Raw genomic sequence first — 17,174 nt, 5'->3', positions numbered from 1 at the left:
AGTAGACTGTTTCCAGTCTCCTGCATGTGAATTCTGCAAAAAAGAATATGATCAAGACCACTACTATGACCATGAGGCCCACTCGTCAGACTGCGTCCGGATCACATTGCCCTGTGATGCCCGGATGCCCGGGAGGCCGAGTTCGCAGCGATGAGATTCGCTAGCACTGCGCACATGGATTCTCTCCGAAGCAACATGGAGGAGATCAGGGGGATGGATCTCTGTTCAAGGCAGAGGCACAGGCAGCACAGGCCCAGGCGCATCCGTAAATGGGTCTAGTGGATTCCGACGCGGTGGTGGATGATCTGGATCCACTACCGCACTCCGTTTGGCTGCCAGCGCTCCACCCGTCGCATGCGAGTTCGGCCGGGGAGGACGACGGCGGTGGGCCCCGCGGATGTGGCAGGACTTCGATTTTCGAACGGGCCAGGAAAACCGCGAAGACCTCTCTTCACGTCGCCTCCTCCCGTGGAATGGAAACACGCCACAGGCCACAGCACATGCGTTTATTTTATCGAAAATATGCGCTTGATAATGCTACAAAGGAAAGGGAAAGAAAACCTTTTTGATTGTGAAAGATAGTCTTAAATGGGAAATATTATTTCAATGATGGTAGCACCAATATCAACAATGATGTAGTTTTATCTGCACCAATATCATATCAATGTTAATGGTAATATTAAAGAGGTGCTGCACCTTGAAATTATTTGTATGGCTATGGCTATTTTCCAACCGAGGCATCATGTTGTGCGTACAATAAAATTAGAAAGCAACAACATCACGCTAGCGGAACATGAGTTATCTTAAAGGCCAGCTCTATATTTTCTTAAGAATCTATTTTTTTGAAAATTTCATGAGATGGGAAAATAATTCTAGCCTCATCCTCCTTAGGAGGAGGAATCACTCCATCCTTATTATATGTCAGGAGAAATAGTTGTGTTTTTTGTAAACTTTCATACATTTGATTGCAAAACGAACCTAGATTTCATCATGAGAATTTGATGGAAACCGTGCAAGTTTTTTTTTAAAAAAAACGAAAGTTCAGTTTCCACTCAAACCGGTATCAAAAGTTGCTTCCTGCTACTGCACAAGATTTTCAAGGGCACTCTGAAAAAATTAAGCACTCTTTACCAAAAATATCCCTCCCAAACCGGAGGCAGTTTTTTCTCTTTTAGCCGTAGAGAGGTTGAAGGTTGTTGGGCAGCGAAAGAAGTTAGAGACTTCGAACTGCCTCACCACACCTGAACTGCAGTTTGCCAGAATCAGCTCAAGACAAAGCTCGTCCCTCAAATGACCGACCCAACGCCCGTGGGCAAAACTGGAAATAAACCCCCCAAATTCCCAAACAGTACAACGCAGCGACGCACAAATTACACGCGAATCGGGCGAATAATTCGCGCTCCTCCACCCGTCTCGCACTCCAGCGCCTCCTCCCTCCCCACCACGGCTCCTCCCCGATCTCACGAACGCGGAAAAACGAAGAGACAAAAAAAAAAGGCGAGAGAAAAAAAAGTATAGTTCATCTCGTCTCACACACCACACACCTCAGCCGCCCGCCGTCTCCTCCTCTCCCCCCGCCACGTCGCCGTCCGCCGTCGCGCAGGCGGAACCCCAGGGCGCATCGCGCGGCGCCGCCGGATCCGAGCGATCCGACCCCGGGAGCGCGGCGCCGCTAGGCCGCCGACTCCGCCTCGGCCACAGCCGCGCGGCCAGATCCGCCGGAGGCGCGCGGCCGGATCCGCCGCGCCGCCGCACGCCCAGCTCGGCATTGGTTTGGCTTGATCCAGAGGCGCTCTGCTGCCGGTGCGTGTCCTGATCCTGTCCTGCTCCTGGTCCCCCAGTAGTCTCCCTTTGGCGCGATCTGGGAAATGTTCCGTGTGAAGTTTTTTTGGGGGGTTTATCGGCTAATTTTATTTCGGTAAAGCGAAGCGAATTGTTTGATCCAGCTTAGAGGAATTTGAATTTTAGGAATTAGGCGCTTGGATTGGTACTTGATCGATTGATTAGATTTTTAGTATTTCCTTGCGTGAGTAGTATTGTTTCCCTTTTTTGTGCATTTACGAAGTTCAGTAGTTGCCCATTCAGCTGTTTTTACTTGAAGTAACCTGCATTCAGTAGAAGCTAGTGGAGTTTTTGATCCAGCTTCGCGCTATAGCTCATTAAGTTGCGCTCCAGAGTTGTATTAGGCTATTAGCCACTGTCCTTACAGTAGTACATGGACTGATGAAACTAAAGCTTTTGCGGTATGTTTTGTTTCAATAGGTTGGAGTAATCTGTGGTTGTGGAGCTGCGCATGGTGCTAAATGGAGCAAAGATGAGATGAGTTCAGCACACAGTGTGCTGCAATCCTGCATCGTGCAACTGAGCCTGTCCTTGTAGCTGGAGTCCTTATTGTGATGATGCAGGGGTTGAGAGGTGGCAGTTATATATGACTACTGGTGAGCCCTTGCTCCTGTCAGCATCCGGAAGTGCAGATTCACCTTCAAAGCAGCAGGCTCCTGCTCGGCCTTCAGTAGCCTCATTAGGCTGCCTCTGCCCTACTGATTCATTCTCTTCATCACTGTACGAGGATTGTGACACGGCTTCTGTAAACTTTGCGGATGAAAGGGAGGCTGAGCGAGAATATCATCGAGAGGACTCTGATGTGAGAAGGGCGGCAGAGCGCTTCCAGTCTGCTGATTCACACTTCTTCCATCGTCTCTCGGTGGAATGCTCTCAGAAGGAGAGGCAGCGGAAGGTTTCTTGGGGCGGTGCGATGGAGATGCAGCGTTCTCCATCATCCCTAGAGACCGGAATGGTATCTACTTCCCATGAGAAGCCAAATCACTCCCAGAGAGTCAGGAACAAGAGCTCACAGTTTGAAGACCCCTTTTCATCCGAGCATGAGCCAAGGCTAATTTACATTAATGATCCTAACAGGACAAATGATCGTTATGAATTTACGGGGAACGAGATCAGGACAAGCAAGTATACCTTGATTACTTTCCTGCCTAAGAACCTCTTCATACAATTTCATCGCCTGGCGTACGTATACTTCCTAGTCATAGCTGCTCTTAACCAGCTCCCTCCTTTAGCTGTATTTGGAAGAACTGCTTCTCTTTTCCCGCTACTTTTTGTGTTGTTTGTGACTGCTATAAAAGATGGATATGAAGATTGGCGGCGTCACAGATCCGACAGAAATGAAAATAACCGAGAGGCACTTGTCCTTCAACGTGGTGATTTCCAGTTGAAGAAGTGGAAAAACATTTGTGCAGGGGAGGTTGTCAAAATTCATGCCAATGAAACCATGCCATGCGACATGGTGTTGCTGGGTACAAGTGATCCAAATGGTATAGCTTATATCCAAACTATGAATTTAGATGGAGAGTCAAACCTAAAAACAAGGTATGCTCGCCAGGAAACTACTTCCATGGTATGCGATGACTCATATTCAGGCTTGATCAAATGTGAGCAGCCGAACAGAAATATCTATGAGTTTACAGCTACCATGGAGTTGAACAGTCAGAGGGTTCCACTTGGACAATCAAACATTGTTTTACGTGGATGTCAGCTTAAAAATACAGAATGGATTATCGGGGTCGTTGTTTATGCTGGTCAGGAAACAAAAGCTATGTTGAACAGCACGATATCTCCTTCAAAGAGCAGCAACCTAGAGAGTTACATGAACAGGGAAACCCTTTGGTTATCAGCTTTCCTCTTGATCACATGCTCAGTTGTGGCTACTGGGATGGGGGTTTGGCTGTTTAAAAATTCTAAAAACCTGGATGCTCTGCCATACTACAGAAGAAAGTACTTCACCTTCGGTCGGGAGAATCGAAAAGATTTCAAGTTTTATGGCATTGCTCTAGAGATATTTTTCTCCTTCCTCAGTTCTGTGATAATCTTTCAGATAATGATACCAATATCTCTGTACATCACAATGGAGCTGGTCAGGGTGGGGCAGTCATACTTCATGATTGGAGATACACGCATGTATGACAGTAATTCAGGCTCACGATTTCAGTGTCGATCCTTGAATATCAACGAGGACCTAGGCCAAATACGATACATATTTTCAGATAAAACAGGCACCTTGACACAAAACAAGATGGAATTTCAGCAAGCTAGCATCTTTGGGAAGAATTATGGCAGTTCTTTGCAAGTCACTGGTGACTTTTCACATGAAATAAGAACTACAGGCAAGGCTTCTGACCTCTGTTTTTTTTTGGACCAACCTTTTCTATTTTGTGCTAAGAACTTTGAGTAACCTTTTAGATAACTTGTTCTCTAGGAGAAAACTGAGAAGAAACCATAGTTGGGCTCCCATAATCTAGCCATCACTACAATGTACTAGGTTGAACCCAAGCTTTCAGATTTCTTGATCAGCCATAGAATTTCCTTCTCCTATCCTCCTTTTGTTGGAGTTCTGTATTTTGCAGCTTGTTTGCACAAATAATTGAACCTGTACGCCATATAACTTAATAACTTATTCATTTCCATGAAGGTCCTTGCCCGAACAATTTCACAGGAAATCATAAGTATTTTACCTTAAAGTCTATGCTCCAATCAGAAGAAAGAAACATCACATTACCTTTACCACAGCTTGTTGATGAAAACAACAGAAGCCTGTGTCTGCGGTCTGCCCATTTGGGTGCTACTTTGCTACTTTGCTAGTACTACCATACTAGGATAGCAGACCGGCTATAACATTGCCTAAACCATGGTTCCAAGTCCCTGCTAGAATAGCCTATATTGAGAATGTCTGAATTTTAAAATAATAAGTGTCCGAGATTAAATGAACAACTGGTACTTGGCTCCTGCCTGAGGCCCTGTATTTATAAAAATGGTATTTGAAAGCTGGTCCATACTATGCAAAATTCAGAATCGTTCAGATTTCTTATCTCTGCGCCAGCAAATCTTTTGATTTCATTGTGGGCTTAGTTGTGGTCTTTATTCATTTATTTTCTAGACCTCATTAGCTTGCCTCATTTTGCAGAGTCATTGAGACAAAGTGTCAGGAAGTCCAAAATCAATGTTGATTCGGCACTGATGGCGCTTCTGAATCAACCATTGATTGATGAGGAAAGGCTTGCTGTTCATGATTTTTTCCTTACCCTGGCTGCATGCAACACAGTAATCCCAGTCAGCACAGATAGTTCTCATGACTTGACAAACGAAGTAGATGAGATAGGCATGATTGATTACCAGGGAGAGTCACCTGATGAGCAGGCCTTAGTAACTGCAGCTTCTGCTTATGGGTATACTCTTGTGGAAAGAACAACCGGTCACATTGTTATAGATGTTCTGGGGGAGAGGTTAAGGTAAATACTGCAACCTTCTAAGTTCTCTGTGACAAAATTGTAGCTACCACCATTATCAGTCCCAAGGAAAGCATTTCATATCTTCTAAATTTTTTTGGGTGTATTTACTAACTAATTGTTATAACCAGGTTGGATGTTCTTGGTCTCCATGAATTCGATAGTGTGAGAAAAAGAATGTCTGTCGTTGTAAGGTTTCCAGACAACAACGTAAAGGTTCTCGTGAAAGGTGCTGATACATCAATGTTAAGCATTTTGAAAGTAGAGATTGGTGATGGGCTGTATGATTCATTGCATGCTAAAATTAGAGAAGATACCGAAGATCATCTGTCAGGTTATTCATCAGAGGGTCTACGGACCTTGGTGATTGGTTCAAAGAACCTGACGGATGCAGAATTCATTGAATGGCAGGAAAGGTATGAAGAAGCTAGTACCTCCATGCATGAGAGATCAGCAAAGCTCCGTCAGGCAGCAGGTCTAGTAGAGTGCAATCTGACTCTTCTTGGTGCAACTGGAATTGAAGATAAGTTGCAGGATGGTGTTCCTGAGGCCATTGAATCCCTCCGACAGGCTGGAATCAAGGTGTGGGTTCTCACAGGAGATAAGCAAGAAACTGCCATATCAATTGGTTTGTCATGTCGGTTGTTGACTCAAAGCATGCATTCGATTATCATAAATGGTTCCTCGGAGTTTGAGTGCAGGGGTCTTCTAGCTGATGCTAAAGCCAAATATGGAATAAAGTCGGCTGATTTTCGAAGGGATCCACAAGGTGCAGAAGATTCGAACAATGGTGATATTTCTAAATTGAGGTCCTCAAATGGTCACATGTCTGGAACTGCTACACAAAACTTCGAATTAACTGGAGTCATTGCTGGTGACAAGTCAGAGTACAGTGAGAAAGTGACGAATTTTGACAGCACCGAGCTAGCACTGATAATTGATGGGAGTTCCCTTGTGTATATCCTAGAGAAAGACCTTGAATCAGAGGTTTGATCTCATCTGCACTGGCTGATGTTTTATAACTGTCACATATTTTTAATTTATTGGTTGGTTTGCACAAACATTTTCAGAGACCATCCTTCAATGCACATACAATAGCTTTATTATAAAGTTGAAGTAAATTTGTTGTGCCTTCATTCTTCAATTAACCTTTTGCTACTTTCTATTTACAGTTATTTGACCTGGCAACTTCGTGTAAGGTCGTCATTTGCTGCCGTGTTGCTCCTCTGCAAAAGGCTGGCATTGTTGATTTGATTAAAAGCAGAACGAGTGACATGACCCTGGCGATTGGTGATGGTGAGATACTGAATCTGATTCTTTTCCAGTTAATACCTCATGTTTTTCTTGTCCATTCCTTGACCAAGCAATTGTTCAAAATTTTAGTTTTGATTGCTAGTAATAGCTGATGAAAACCTTCTTAAACTAGAGTTGAAATTCTAGTAATCGGTGTCCTTTTTAGTTTTCCCATTATAGTCGAACCACATTATCCACAAATGGTGCTAAAATATTTTGACTGCATTCCAGATGAATGATACTGTTGATATTGGTGTTGTATGGTTGCACCTATTTTAATACTATATTGTATGCATTCATAAATGTTGGATGCTTTGTTTTATTTATCCTGACCATATCTGATAGCTGCATTTCAAAAGAGTCCAGTTCAAGTATGTATTGGTAATGGTTTGTTCTACTAATTCACTATCTGTTGAGCCTAACAATTAGCACAGAGCATTTCTTTCAGCGGCACATATAGAGATGAAGAAGTTTGATTGCGCAGAATTAAACAAATACTAACTTTCACTTATATTTCCCTTTTGTCATCTTATTCTTGTGAGACTACATATTTTTTCCATTCTTTGACCTTCCAAGTAAACAGTAGACTATGCTTGATACTCCATCCTAATCGTGATCCTGTTTCATCTTTTGGCAGGGGCAAATGATGTTTCAATGATACAGATGGCGGATGTTGGTGTTGGTATATGTGGTCAAGAAGGCCGTCAGGCAGTGATGGCTTCAGACTTTGCTATGGGCCAGTTCCGCTTCCTGAAGAGATTACTTCTCGTACACGGGCACTGGAATTATCAGCGTATCGCTTACATGATCCTCTACAACTTCTACCGCAATGCTGTCTTTGTGCTAATGCTTTTCTGGTACGAGCTCTCCTGCTATGCTTGTGTTCTCTGTAAACCTTTTTTCTTCAGTGCTTGAGCATATAGATTTCAGAATTTTTGTCCATTGCATAGTACTACCTCTGTTTCACAATGTTTGTCGGTCTGCGTACCTAGGAGGCTCAAAAGCTAAGTTTCTATGAAATCAGGTTGTTATTGATCTTGTTCGATAGATGAACTACTGATCCATCAAATGATTTCAAGTTTGACATAGTTCTACTAAACAATAATCAAATACTATGCGACCTAGGTATTTGGACTGGATGAACATTGCAAAACGGAGGGAGTAATTTTTTTTTAATTTTTCTTTTCTACTATAGAAGACTGAATTGTTGGCCGTCTGATGGTGTGAATTGATCTGTACATTCATGTGCATGTGCCATACTGCCATTATGATTCTTTGTAGAGAAATCATTTGCACATAGCTATATTCATTTTTGTTATCACTTAAATCTTGATTTACTGAAAGTTTGACATGTAATATTTAAGGACAATCAGGCAGTTTAGGGCTTACCAACTTGTTGTAATTGTTTTATTGAGATCCATTGAGTTTGCCAAGTGCCAATGTTATTATCACAATATTCTTAATTTTCTGAGTTTGAATGTTTCATTATCTTTGTAGGTATATCTTACATACAGCTTATTCTGCAACTCTAGCACTAACAGATTGGAGTAGTGTTTTCTACTCCCTTATATACACATCAGTTCCAACGGTAGTAGTTGGCATTCTCGACAAGGACTTGAGTCATAATACCCTTCTTTATTACCCAAGACTATATGAGGCAGGGCTTCGAAATGAGGGCTACAACTTGACACTCTTCTGGATCACAATGCTAGATACCTTGTGGCAAAGCCTTGTCCTTTTCTATGTTCCTTTCTTCACATACAATATCAGTACAATGGACATATGGAGTATGGGAAGTTTGTGGACAATTGCTGTGGTTATAATTGTCAATATGCATCTGGCTATGGACATTCGACGATGGGTGCTTATTACCCATCTTGCCGTATGGGGTTCTATAGCTGCTACATTTTTGTGCATGGTGTTAATAGACTCAATACCAATCTTCCCAAACTACGGGTAAGTTCTGGCTGACTAGTTTACTTTACCGCCTAAGGCAAACATCATGAGATTCTGTTTTCTTTTACCTGGCAGGACAATATACAACATGGCTGCTTCAACTACTTATTGGCTGAGTGTTTGTCTTATAATAGTCCTTGGGTTGCTTCCTCGGTTCCTTTGCAAAGTAATCTATGAGACCTTTTGGCCATCTGATATTCAAATTGCAAGAGAAGCCGAGCTTTTAAAAAAGCTACCTCAGCAGTTTGGTTCAAGGCCTGAAAGTGACATCAGCTAACAACAGTTTCACACGGTTATTTTGTCAATAGACTTGAGGCTGTGTTGATTCATTTGTTGAGGTGATTTTTGTCAAAATTTTGGTAAGTTCTAGTTGTTACCCTTTTATATGATGTATACACCCTGAGATCCATATCCAGTGTGTGCATTGTTAAATATCAGAACATTCTCCCTCCGATCACAAATATAAATGTGAAACTTCGACTATCAATTTCTGTAAATTATATTATTGCACATAGAAAATTGATAAATTCTGAAATTGCTTTCCATGATGAATCTAGCATCATGATCAACCTTACGTTTCAAAATTGTTTGAATTTTAGCTAACAATGGTCAAGAACAAATCAAATTACTACAGCCTAGTTATGCACGTCTCCTCACATCAGAGGGATGTATTATTGCAATCTGTATTTTGTGCCTGCATCAGAAGTTAGCAGTTCTTCTGTAGGACTAAAAATCGTTTGATCTGCAGTTTCAGTAATCTGTCGTGGACATTCTTCACTTCATCTAGCTGCTATTGTTTTCTGCATATACCAGTGCTGACCTATTACTTGTAACTAACTATTTTGTTTTTGAAAACCATGGTCTTAGATCATACGCAGAGGACAAAATTGGTACGGTGTACAAATTTGGGTCGCGGAAGAGACTTGAAAATGCGACGGCTGACAAAGGGAACTGACTGTACTGGTATTGACAACAACGGCTTGGGCCTTCGGGGGCTAGTAATCAATCAAATGACAAATGTACAGATATGGGAAAGACGATACATACACTCTGTATTTTAAGGTAGAGTTTGTGGTAGTCTGTGCTTAGGAAATAAAGACGTAAATAGATACAAATTCTTTTCGCATTCTGCCAGCCTTTTGTATCATCTGACTATATGTTAACCACCACCATTTTATTCCAGCTGTTAGAGCGTTTAGGTAGTGGCTTGTCCAGTCGGAATCTTACGTTTTACAGCAATACAAGGCTCAGTTCTGTAATCTAGTTTCTCCAAACTCCATCGAACATGTTGGGCATTTGTTTCATGATGTCTCAGTTTTACTCGCCTTGGTGTAATTTTTGGATGAAATTGGGCGTACTAAGATAATCTGAAAGCATTGAGGGACGCAGCAGGCATACGGGTTCCATGGATACCGCGCTACCGGCCGCACGAGTTTACTCAGTGGACGTTCTTTTGTCTGATGTCCTTCGCCATTAAAGCGAGGGGTTGAGCAATTGCAGACTTGAAGCCATCCCCGTTTCAAATTCTACGCAAGTCAATAGCTGTTGACAAGTCTACAGAAAAATACACAAACACCTATAGTATCAAACTATTTTCATAAGATACATCGTGTAATATATATTGGACGTCATTTATTTGATATTATAACTATTTTCATAAGATACACCGTGTAATACACCTGATGTCCATTTATTTGATCAAATCTAAACATATTTGACTTAGTACAGACATCAAACAATTTACAATTTGAAATAGAGCGAGTATGATTGAGTTGCGTCTTCATCTCCTACATGGCGCATGAATTGTTTTTCTTTTGTTCTTTTTTATTTTGAAAGCCTGTCGCATTGATTAAAACAAAGATCGTACCATCGCAAGAACAAAATGCTGGACTCGGGAATGTGGGGCTCAACAATTTATACGATTCACAGTCAAGTCGTGAACCCAAGAATACTGCGTTGCTAATAAACATGTTAGGTACACCAGCAATTGCCAACATATCACTAGATCCATGCTAACTGGGGATCCATTTCAGCTCTGGCAACGCTACATTTCAACGAGCTACAACTCCACACCACCATCGCGAGGATTACAGACAACCCTCGTATGCTCTCAAAGTGAAAGTTTATTGCGCCGACTTTTTGTATCGAGTAGTCACAACTGACAGGTAAAATCTCTTGGTCAAATCGTTCAAAACAAGTCACCACCTGTACATCTGGAATCTTACGCAAGATTTTGACATGTCAGCTAGTCGTGAATCCAGAGGAAAACAGTACTTCTCTGCAATCGAGAACAAATATTAGAAAAATATTAAAGAAGTGAATCCGATTACCCAAATTCTCAAAAAGAATACGCAGCTGCATCTGTCACAGAAAAACTGATATAAAGGTCCCTATCTAAAAAGAATCCTACAAGATTAATCACTAATTATTAATAATATAATTGAAGTGTACCAAAGGGAAATGGCTTTAGCTATGCATTGCTTTAAAATTGAGAAGAGAGCAAATGTGTGATAAACGAATATGTATTATACAATCAGGATAAATGTCAAAGAAAGAGGCAAGGTCCATTAAGTGTGCAAAGTCAGTAAGGTCTGAACAGAAGCTTCGAGGTCACTCAACAATAAGTGTAGGGATAAGGATATCAGAAGTTTCTTCAAAAAGAAGGATATCAGAAGTCAGAAGCCAACATAAAGTTTGGACCATGTATATCCAACAGTGTTATGTGTTAAGGGTCCACTAATCACAAAATTCATCTAGCACTAACATGCTACTCCCTCTGTTTCAAAATACAAGGCATGGTCTGACTTGACACTGTTTCCAAAACAACGTTTTGACTTCTAATTTCTCAATATAAAGTCTGTAGCAACAAATTTATAACCATAAGAAAGTATTTTCAAATGCTTACTCCATATCATTTTTGCATTACATAGTTTGTACTATGTCAGACTGATTGTTAGTTGAGAATTACGAGGAATCTTAAAATGTGTGCCCATTTTATAAAAAGAAATGAAGTAATAAATTAGCAAGACAGTAGACAATATCAGCAAGCTATGCCATCAATGCACGCAATGACATGTACCATTCTTGTTGACAAAAATGAGCACATACCATAGCATTCCGCCAGGAGTACAGCTGCATTCAGGGCCAAAACTTATCATGCACGTTTATCCTCAGGAAAGATATGCATGTTTACCATATCTCCAGTTCCTTTCATTGCACTGCCTACTAGAGAGAGCCCTTCCTCATCAGCCCCCTCGCCTGCATCCTCTGAATATGCAAATCTGTTCATGACAGGAACATGAAAACCGAAGTTGGACTCTCGTGTGTAGTTCAAAATGGAAGTACAAAGCTAAAAATTACATACTGTATCACGAATTAGCCATGCTTAACTTAAGAGTAATTATAAATATGAACTAGATATTTCTGAAGATTAAATGGATTGACACATAGTTAAACAGTGAACATCTTGAAGGATCATAGGAGTTGCTTTACAGCAGAGCTCATTATAGAATATCATAAAGAATGTGATGGAAATTGTCTCTTTCAGAATATGTGCTTGTGCTGCTGCTAAAAATAAGTAAACAACAACCTCCACTAAGCAAATAAGCCTTCTTGGCAGGATATAATTGACGATAACTTATACGATGAGATATAGTGCTCAAATTGACAAAAACTTTGTTGTTTACAAGAATGGGGAAAACCAACTCAAACAAACAATGTAACTCAAATGAGTTGGTGAAATTCATAGTCGAAAAATTACCCTGTTGGATTACGAGATGGAGACCAAAGGATGCATATGATGGCAAGGAGGGCATAAGAAAGGACATTCCAAAAGGAGGGGATGATCCAAGCCCGTTGCCAAAGTTCACTCAATGGATCAGTTGCGTTGAAATATAGCTGATTCAAGAAAAAAACAAGACACACCATAGTCAATATGAGTTGCAGAACGGACACCACTGTTTTTCTTCTAAAACATTTTTCAAGAAAATCCATGGTCAACAATGGTTAAAATAAAATGTGTTTGGACACCTTCAAATCTATTTTATGATGAACATATAGAAGAGAGGAAAGGACCTAAAACTTGGTTCTTGCTCTTACATTCTGTGATCATTTGCATGAGGCAATTACTTTCGAGTGGCTATACGATATCTACATTACTGGACCACATAGATGAAAACTTTAGAGTTGATACAAGATACCTCATAACCAATCCAAGCGATCGAGATAAGCACTGACACGGCCAGAGAATTTGTAAACTTTCGATATAATTCAAGCTTTGCCATGCTTCTCCGCAGCTGTAATAAAATTAAAACTAGATGAGGCACTAGGAATGCAACAGGGGGAAAAAGCTCATTTCAGTAAGATGCAGAAGCAGGGTGACTTTATAACAGTGAACATGTAAAACATGTGTGTCATAACTTAGCATCGGAAGAGTAATATTCCGTGTAACAAGCTAAGGATTTGCAAAAATGTAAGTAAATGTAGTATGAAACCTTGTAGATATTCTTTTAGAAATATTGAAAGTGCTAGAATCAATCATACATGACAATACTTTGTAGTAGCAAGCATGCAGGTTGAATGGCGCATATGATCAATCTAAACATAAAAGGAAAGACTTGTAAGGTCATAAAGCAGCTACCTGTAGCTTCTCTAATGTTCTAGACAGGGATGAAAATATCCAGATGATAAAGGTAGCATCAAGTATTGCAACAGGCAACACTAGGAATAACCTTGTCTTTCCAGAGAAGTCATTGATATTTCCCAGATTTTCAACAAGTTCAAGAGCTTCTGAAGCAACAAAATAGATGAAACCAAGAGCAGCAACTCTTGATGTTATGCCTCCCAATGTGGGTAGAACAATACCATAGCCCATCGAAACTACCAATAGAAGAAGCCGAGATACAGTCTTCTTCACAGCAGTAAATGTAACTGCCCATATGGTAATGCCCATAGGTCTGGTTCCAGTTGAATTAAAGTTAGCATACTCAAAATACCAGAAAGCCATTTCACACATGCCAAGCGCAATGACAGCTGTTATATGGTAGTGCAGTTGCAAAATGTCCTTCCAGCATCGCACAAACTGAATGAACCATAGAAGTCCAAGTGCAAGATATGCAAGTGACATGAAACCATAAAATGTCATCATTGGAGCCATTTTACCAGGGAGATAACCCTGTGGATTTCTCCAGACCGTCCTGCCTGTAATCTTCAATCCCTTAAGTTGAGGGTCGCAGAACATAAAATAGAGGTAATACATCCCTGTTTTGTTTATTGATACTAATTGAGGTAGCATAGTGGTTTCTTCATTTTTACCCTCAAAGAATGTCTGGATTCTTTGAGGCCATTCAGGATTATCAGGATTTGGACGTATGATGACTTCACCTACCCTACAAAATTTCTCCTTATCAAGCTCAGGGGTGCAGCATATTGCATCAGAATGAAGGTATGAACCTCCAATTTTGTCCCTGTCCTGTATCTCAACAATTATAGCCTCCACCAAACCTGTCTTTTGCTGCATCTCCTCATGCCTAGATGCTGACTCCAGAGTCCGACGGAATACTACAGTGTCAAACCTGAAAGAGCAGTCCATTAGATCACAAGAAGGTATAGATTTGAAGGAGATCAAATCATGTAATTCTTATTTCTGCTTTAATATTAGCCCGTGCAGCTTAACACAAAAAAAAACAGTGAAAAAAATTCCTAACGACATGCAAGCTCGAAAATAATTGGTCCTCGTATCCAAAACTCTACTGCTCTGCGCCATAATAACAGAGTAGAGTACCATGATACATAACCTAAGCTGACCTTACTGTCTGTCACATGTTCGTGGCATCAGATCATGCCAACCATACTGCAATTTGATACATAAAAGATACACAACCATCCAAATGTAACGCCTTATTGGAGTTTGGTGCAAAGATGCAGTAATGCTCCCTAATTCCAGAGCCATAAGTCATAACATAACCAAAACAAAACAACTGAACTAGGCAAGGTAGTCAAACGGACTGCGACACACACACACACACTAGATCACAGCAATTCACATAAAACCAAGAACTAACTCAACAGCTGTGTCCAACTAAGTCAACAGATCAAATTCTAAAAGAAAAAACAGGCTTATCCCTCACACATAATACCAACAGCAACAGCAATAATCCTATGAATTGGGGCAAACACTCAGGACACAACTAAACAAATTAAGAGCTAACAAGGTAAGTAGCTGCCTCCTACGTAGTGGATCACAAGCAATTGAAAAAAAAATTGAACCAATCAACTTTTAGGACCTCCATGATCCCAGCCTCAACACACGCCAGACAAACAAAACTAGAGCTGAACTAGGTAAAGTAGTCAAAATGACTGCGATACACACTACGTCAGAACTCAGAACAATTCGCATAAAAAAATTAATTATTAGCAGCTGTATCCAATTAAGTCAACAGATCAGTCTATCTGAGCACAAAATTACAAGAATTTCCGCCCGATCCCTCACGAAATACCAAAAGCAACAGCCAGAGCCCTAAAATCGGGGCAAACACTCAAGACGCAACCACAAGGATATGCATTCATCGGCAAAAGTTGCTGCCGTCCCAACCTGGCCCTTTTCTACTACTCGCCGTACGCGCCATCACCCCGAACAATCCATTCGAGATCAACGAAAAAGCGCGGCATTCAACAAACGCATCTGATCCTGTCCCCAGGTACGCCCCGCGACATACGCGATCCGCAAAACCCTAGGGGGGAAGGCGAGCCGAGGGAGCGGGGACTGGGCGGATGCGGGGGCGGGCGGCGGCGCTGGCCCGTACGCGTACCTGATGAAGGATGCGGAGGAGTTGGAGGACGGGTCGGACGCGTAGAGCCCCTCGCTGCCGCCGTGGAAGAAGAAGGAGTTGGCCCGCGGCGCGAAGCCGCCGCCGGCGTACTCGTGGACGGAAGCGTCGGCGCCCCGCGCCGCGAGGAGGGCCACGAGGGAGAGCCCGAGCGCGAGCGAGAGCGCGGCTCGCCGCGGCGGCCGCATCGTCGTCGGGTGGGAGCGGGCGGGCGGCGTCGGCTTCTGCTGGTTGGCGGCTTGTCCTTGCTGCTGCCTGCTCTCGTGCCGCGAGTCGAGAGGGGTGGTGGGCGACGGATGGAAGGTTCGAGGGCTCGCCTTGCTGGCAGTGGAAGAGAGGGGGCACGAGGTGGAGGATGGTTAAGGTTGGTGTACCGGGGCATCAGCATCGCTTGTGCTGTCGGTTAAGTGTGGCGACTTCTCTTTCTCTCTACTGATCCGTGAAACGAGAATAGGATAGGATGGTGAAAGGAGTGGAAGATTTTTGCTCAAAGTGCGGCGTGTGAAAAAAGGGCCAACGATTGTTAAGAGGACCACGATTTAGGAACAGTCAACATCATCCAGTACGCTGTTGCGGCTAATGATGACTGACAATATGACAAGTGGGGAAAAAGAAACTGGTTTCCCATGAAGAGCTCAAATTTCCATCAATTTTCCTTTTTTTCAAGCTTCCAAGAATAGTTATACAAATCCAATGAACCTGGGAAATAAAAATTAAAGTTATTGTCATAACGAACAACTAACAATAGCTCATAAAATTGGAAGGAATCGAGAATAGCATAAGAGATCTTCTCCATCTTCAGATGTTAATATCATTGTGCAATGGATTGTGATCAAGCTAAATGTGCAATCTTAGGCCCCTAGCTTTGGATCGTCGTGAGGATGTTCCATGTACCAAGCTAAATACCATTCATTTTTATGATTTTTCTTATACAATAATAGTTATGGGTCATAGGAATTTATTTGCACTGGCATAATTTATAAATGCCTTTAAGAAGCATTTTCCATGGATCCACTACTCGGATGTAACAATTCACTTAAGAGATAAAATCGTTCTCTATCATTGGACGTTTTGATCCAAATTACGTGGTTATTCGTGAGCCTTGACTTGGAATTAATTTATTATCCTAGTTTTGATTTCTATAAATTGTTGAACTTTTATATTGTCTTCAGAATTTATTTTAGCTCAATGTAAAGTTAGCCGCACGGAAAGTTGCTGGTTTCAGAAATGAATGGATGTGGAGAGTTTATATTACTTCATAGTTAAAGATTTCACTTACCAAATTGGTTTCTATAGTTAAAAATCTTGACGATCCATTTCCATAAATTTAGATTATATGATCATAAAGTCAGTAAATTTCCCAAGGTTGCTAGGAGAAAGTTAGTTTTTAGGCAATAAAACCAGTAAATTTCTCAAGATAGCATAAAGTCATAAAATTGCTCGCATTTGTTAATAAATCAGGCTGAGCAAGTCCAGCAAGGTTATAGGACGGATTGCCAGAGGAAGGTTTTCACGGTTATCGAAGTTAAAAATGGGTAGGATAATCGGATATGCCTAGCAGAGGCATTGGCTGAGGGGGCAAAAAAAAAAAGAGTGAGGAAGACTTGTCGATAGCAATGATAGAGCACGTTTAGTGCATTAGGAACTCGTCCGGCTTCAAGTTGAAAAGGGCACAACAACCGTTTGATCTAGATTGAACAGTCAGGATGGATCAGCTGAAAAAACATAATGTCATTGAAACCTTGTAGTAGGACTTGGAAATATAGAGAGAAACTCATGATGTTAACCGTGTAGCACTATA

General features: G+C 41.5%; 2 protein-coding genes across 4 annotated transcripts; one reads left to right on the top strand and one right to left on the bottom strand.

Annotated features, from left to right (window-relative positions):
* The first annotated feature begins 1,466 nt into the window (after positions 1-1,466).
* Positions 1,467-9,868, top strand: LOC112874351 (phospholipid-transporting ATPase 1-like). Its single transcript, XM_025937628.1, has 9 exons — positions 1,467-1,803; positions 2,263-4,178; positions 4,976-5,300; positions 5,429-6,284; positions 6,470-6,593; positions 7,228-7,447; positions 8,088-8,546; positions 8,622-8,905; positions 9,414-9,868. Exons 2-8 carry the CDS (start codon positions 2,429-2,431, stop codon positions 8,821-8,823), a joined length of 3,936 nt encoding a protein of 1,311 aa, XP_025793413.1. The 5' UTR covers positions 1,467-1,803; positions 2,263-2,428; the 3' UTR covers positions 8,824-8,905; positions 9,414-9,868.
* Positions 9,869-10,446: 578 nt separating this feature from the next.
* Positions 10,447-15,775, bottom strand: LOC112876451 (transmembrane protein 87B). 3 transcript variants are annotated; one of them, XM_025940571.1, is made up of 6 exons: positions 15,356-15,763; positions 13,186-14,119; positions 12,746-12,841; positions 12,307-12,443; positions 11,655-11,827; positions 10,447-10,824 (listed from the first exon to the last, which is right to left on the bottom strand). In XM_025940571.1, exons 1-5 carry the CDS (start codon positions 15,559-15,561, stop codon positions 11,701-11,703), a joined length of 1,500 nt encoding a protein of 499 aa, XP_025796356.1. In that variant the 5' UTR covers positions 15,562-15,763; the 3' UTR covers positions 10,447-10,824; positions 11,655-11,700. The 3 variants fall into 3 exon arrangements, 1 of the variants encoding a protein (XP_025796356.1); XR_003225321.1 differs by lacking the exon at positions 12,307-12,443 and having other exon boundaries at positions 15,356-15,773; XR_003225320.1 differs by lacking the exons at positions 10,447-10,824; positions 11,655-11,827 and having other exon boundaries at positions 12,310-12,443; positions 12,645-12,841; positions 15,356-15,775.
* Positions 15,776-17,174: the final 1,399 nt, after the last annotated feature.

Source organism: Panicum hallii, chromosome 9 (genome assembly GCF_002211085.1).
Source record: "Panicum hallii strain FIL2 chromosome 9, PHallii_v3.1, whole genome shotgun sequence".
Taxonomy (NCBI): Eukaryota; Viridiplantae; Streptophyta; class Magnoliopsida; order Poales; family Poaceae; genus Panicum; species Panicum hallii.
This window is presented reverse-complemented; position numbering and strand designations above follow the sequence as displayed.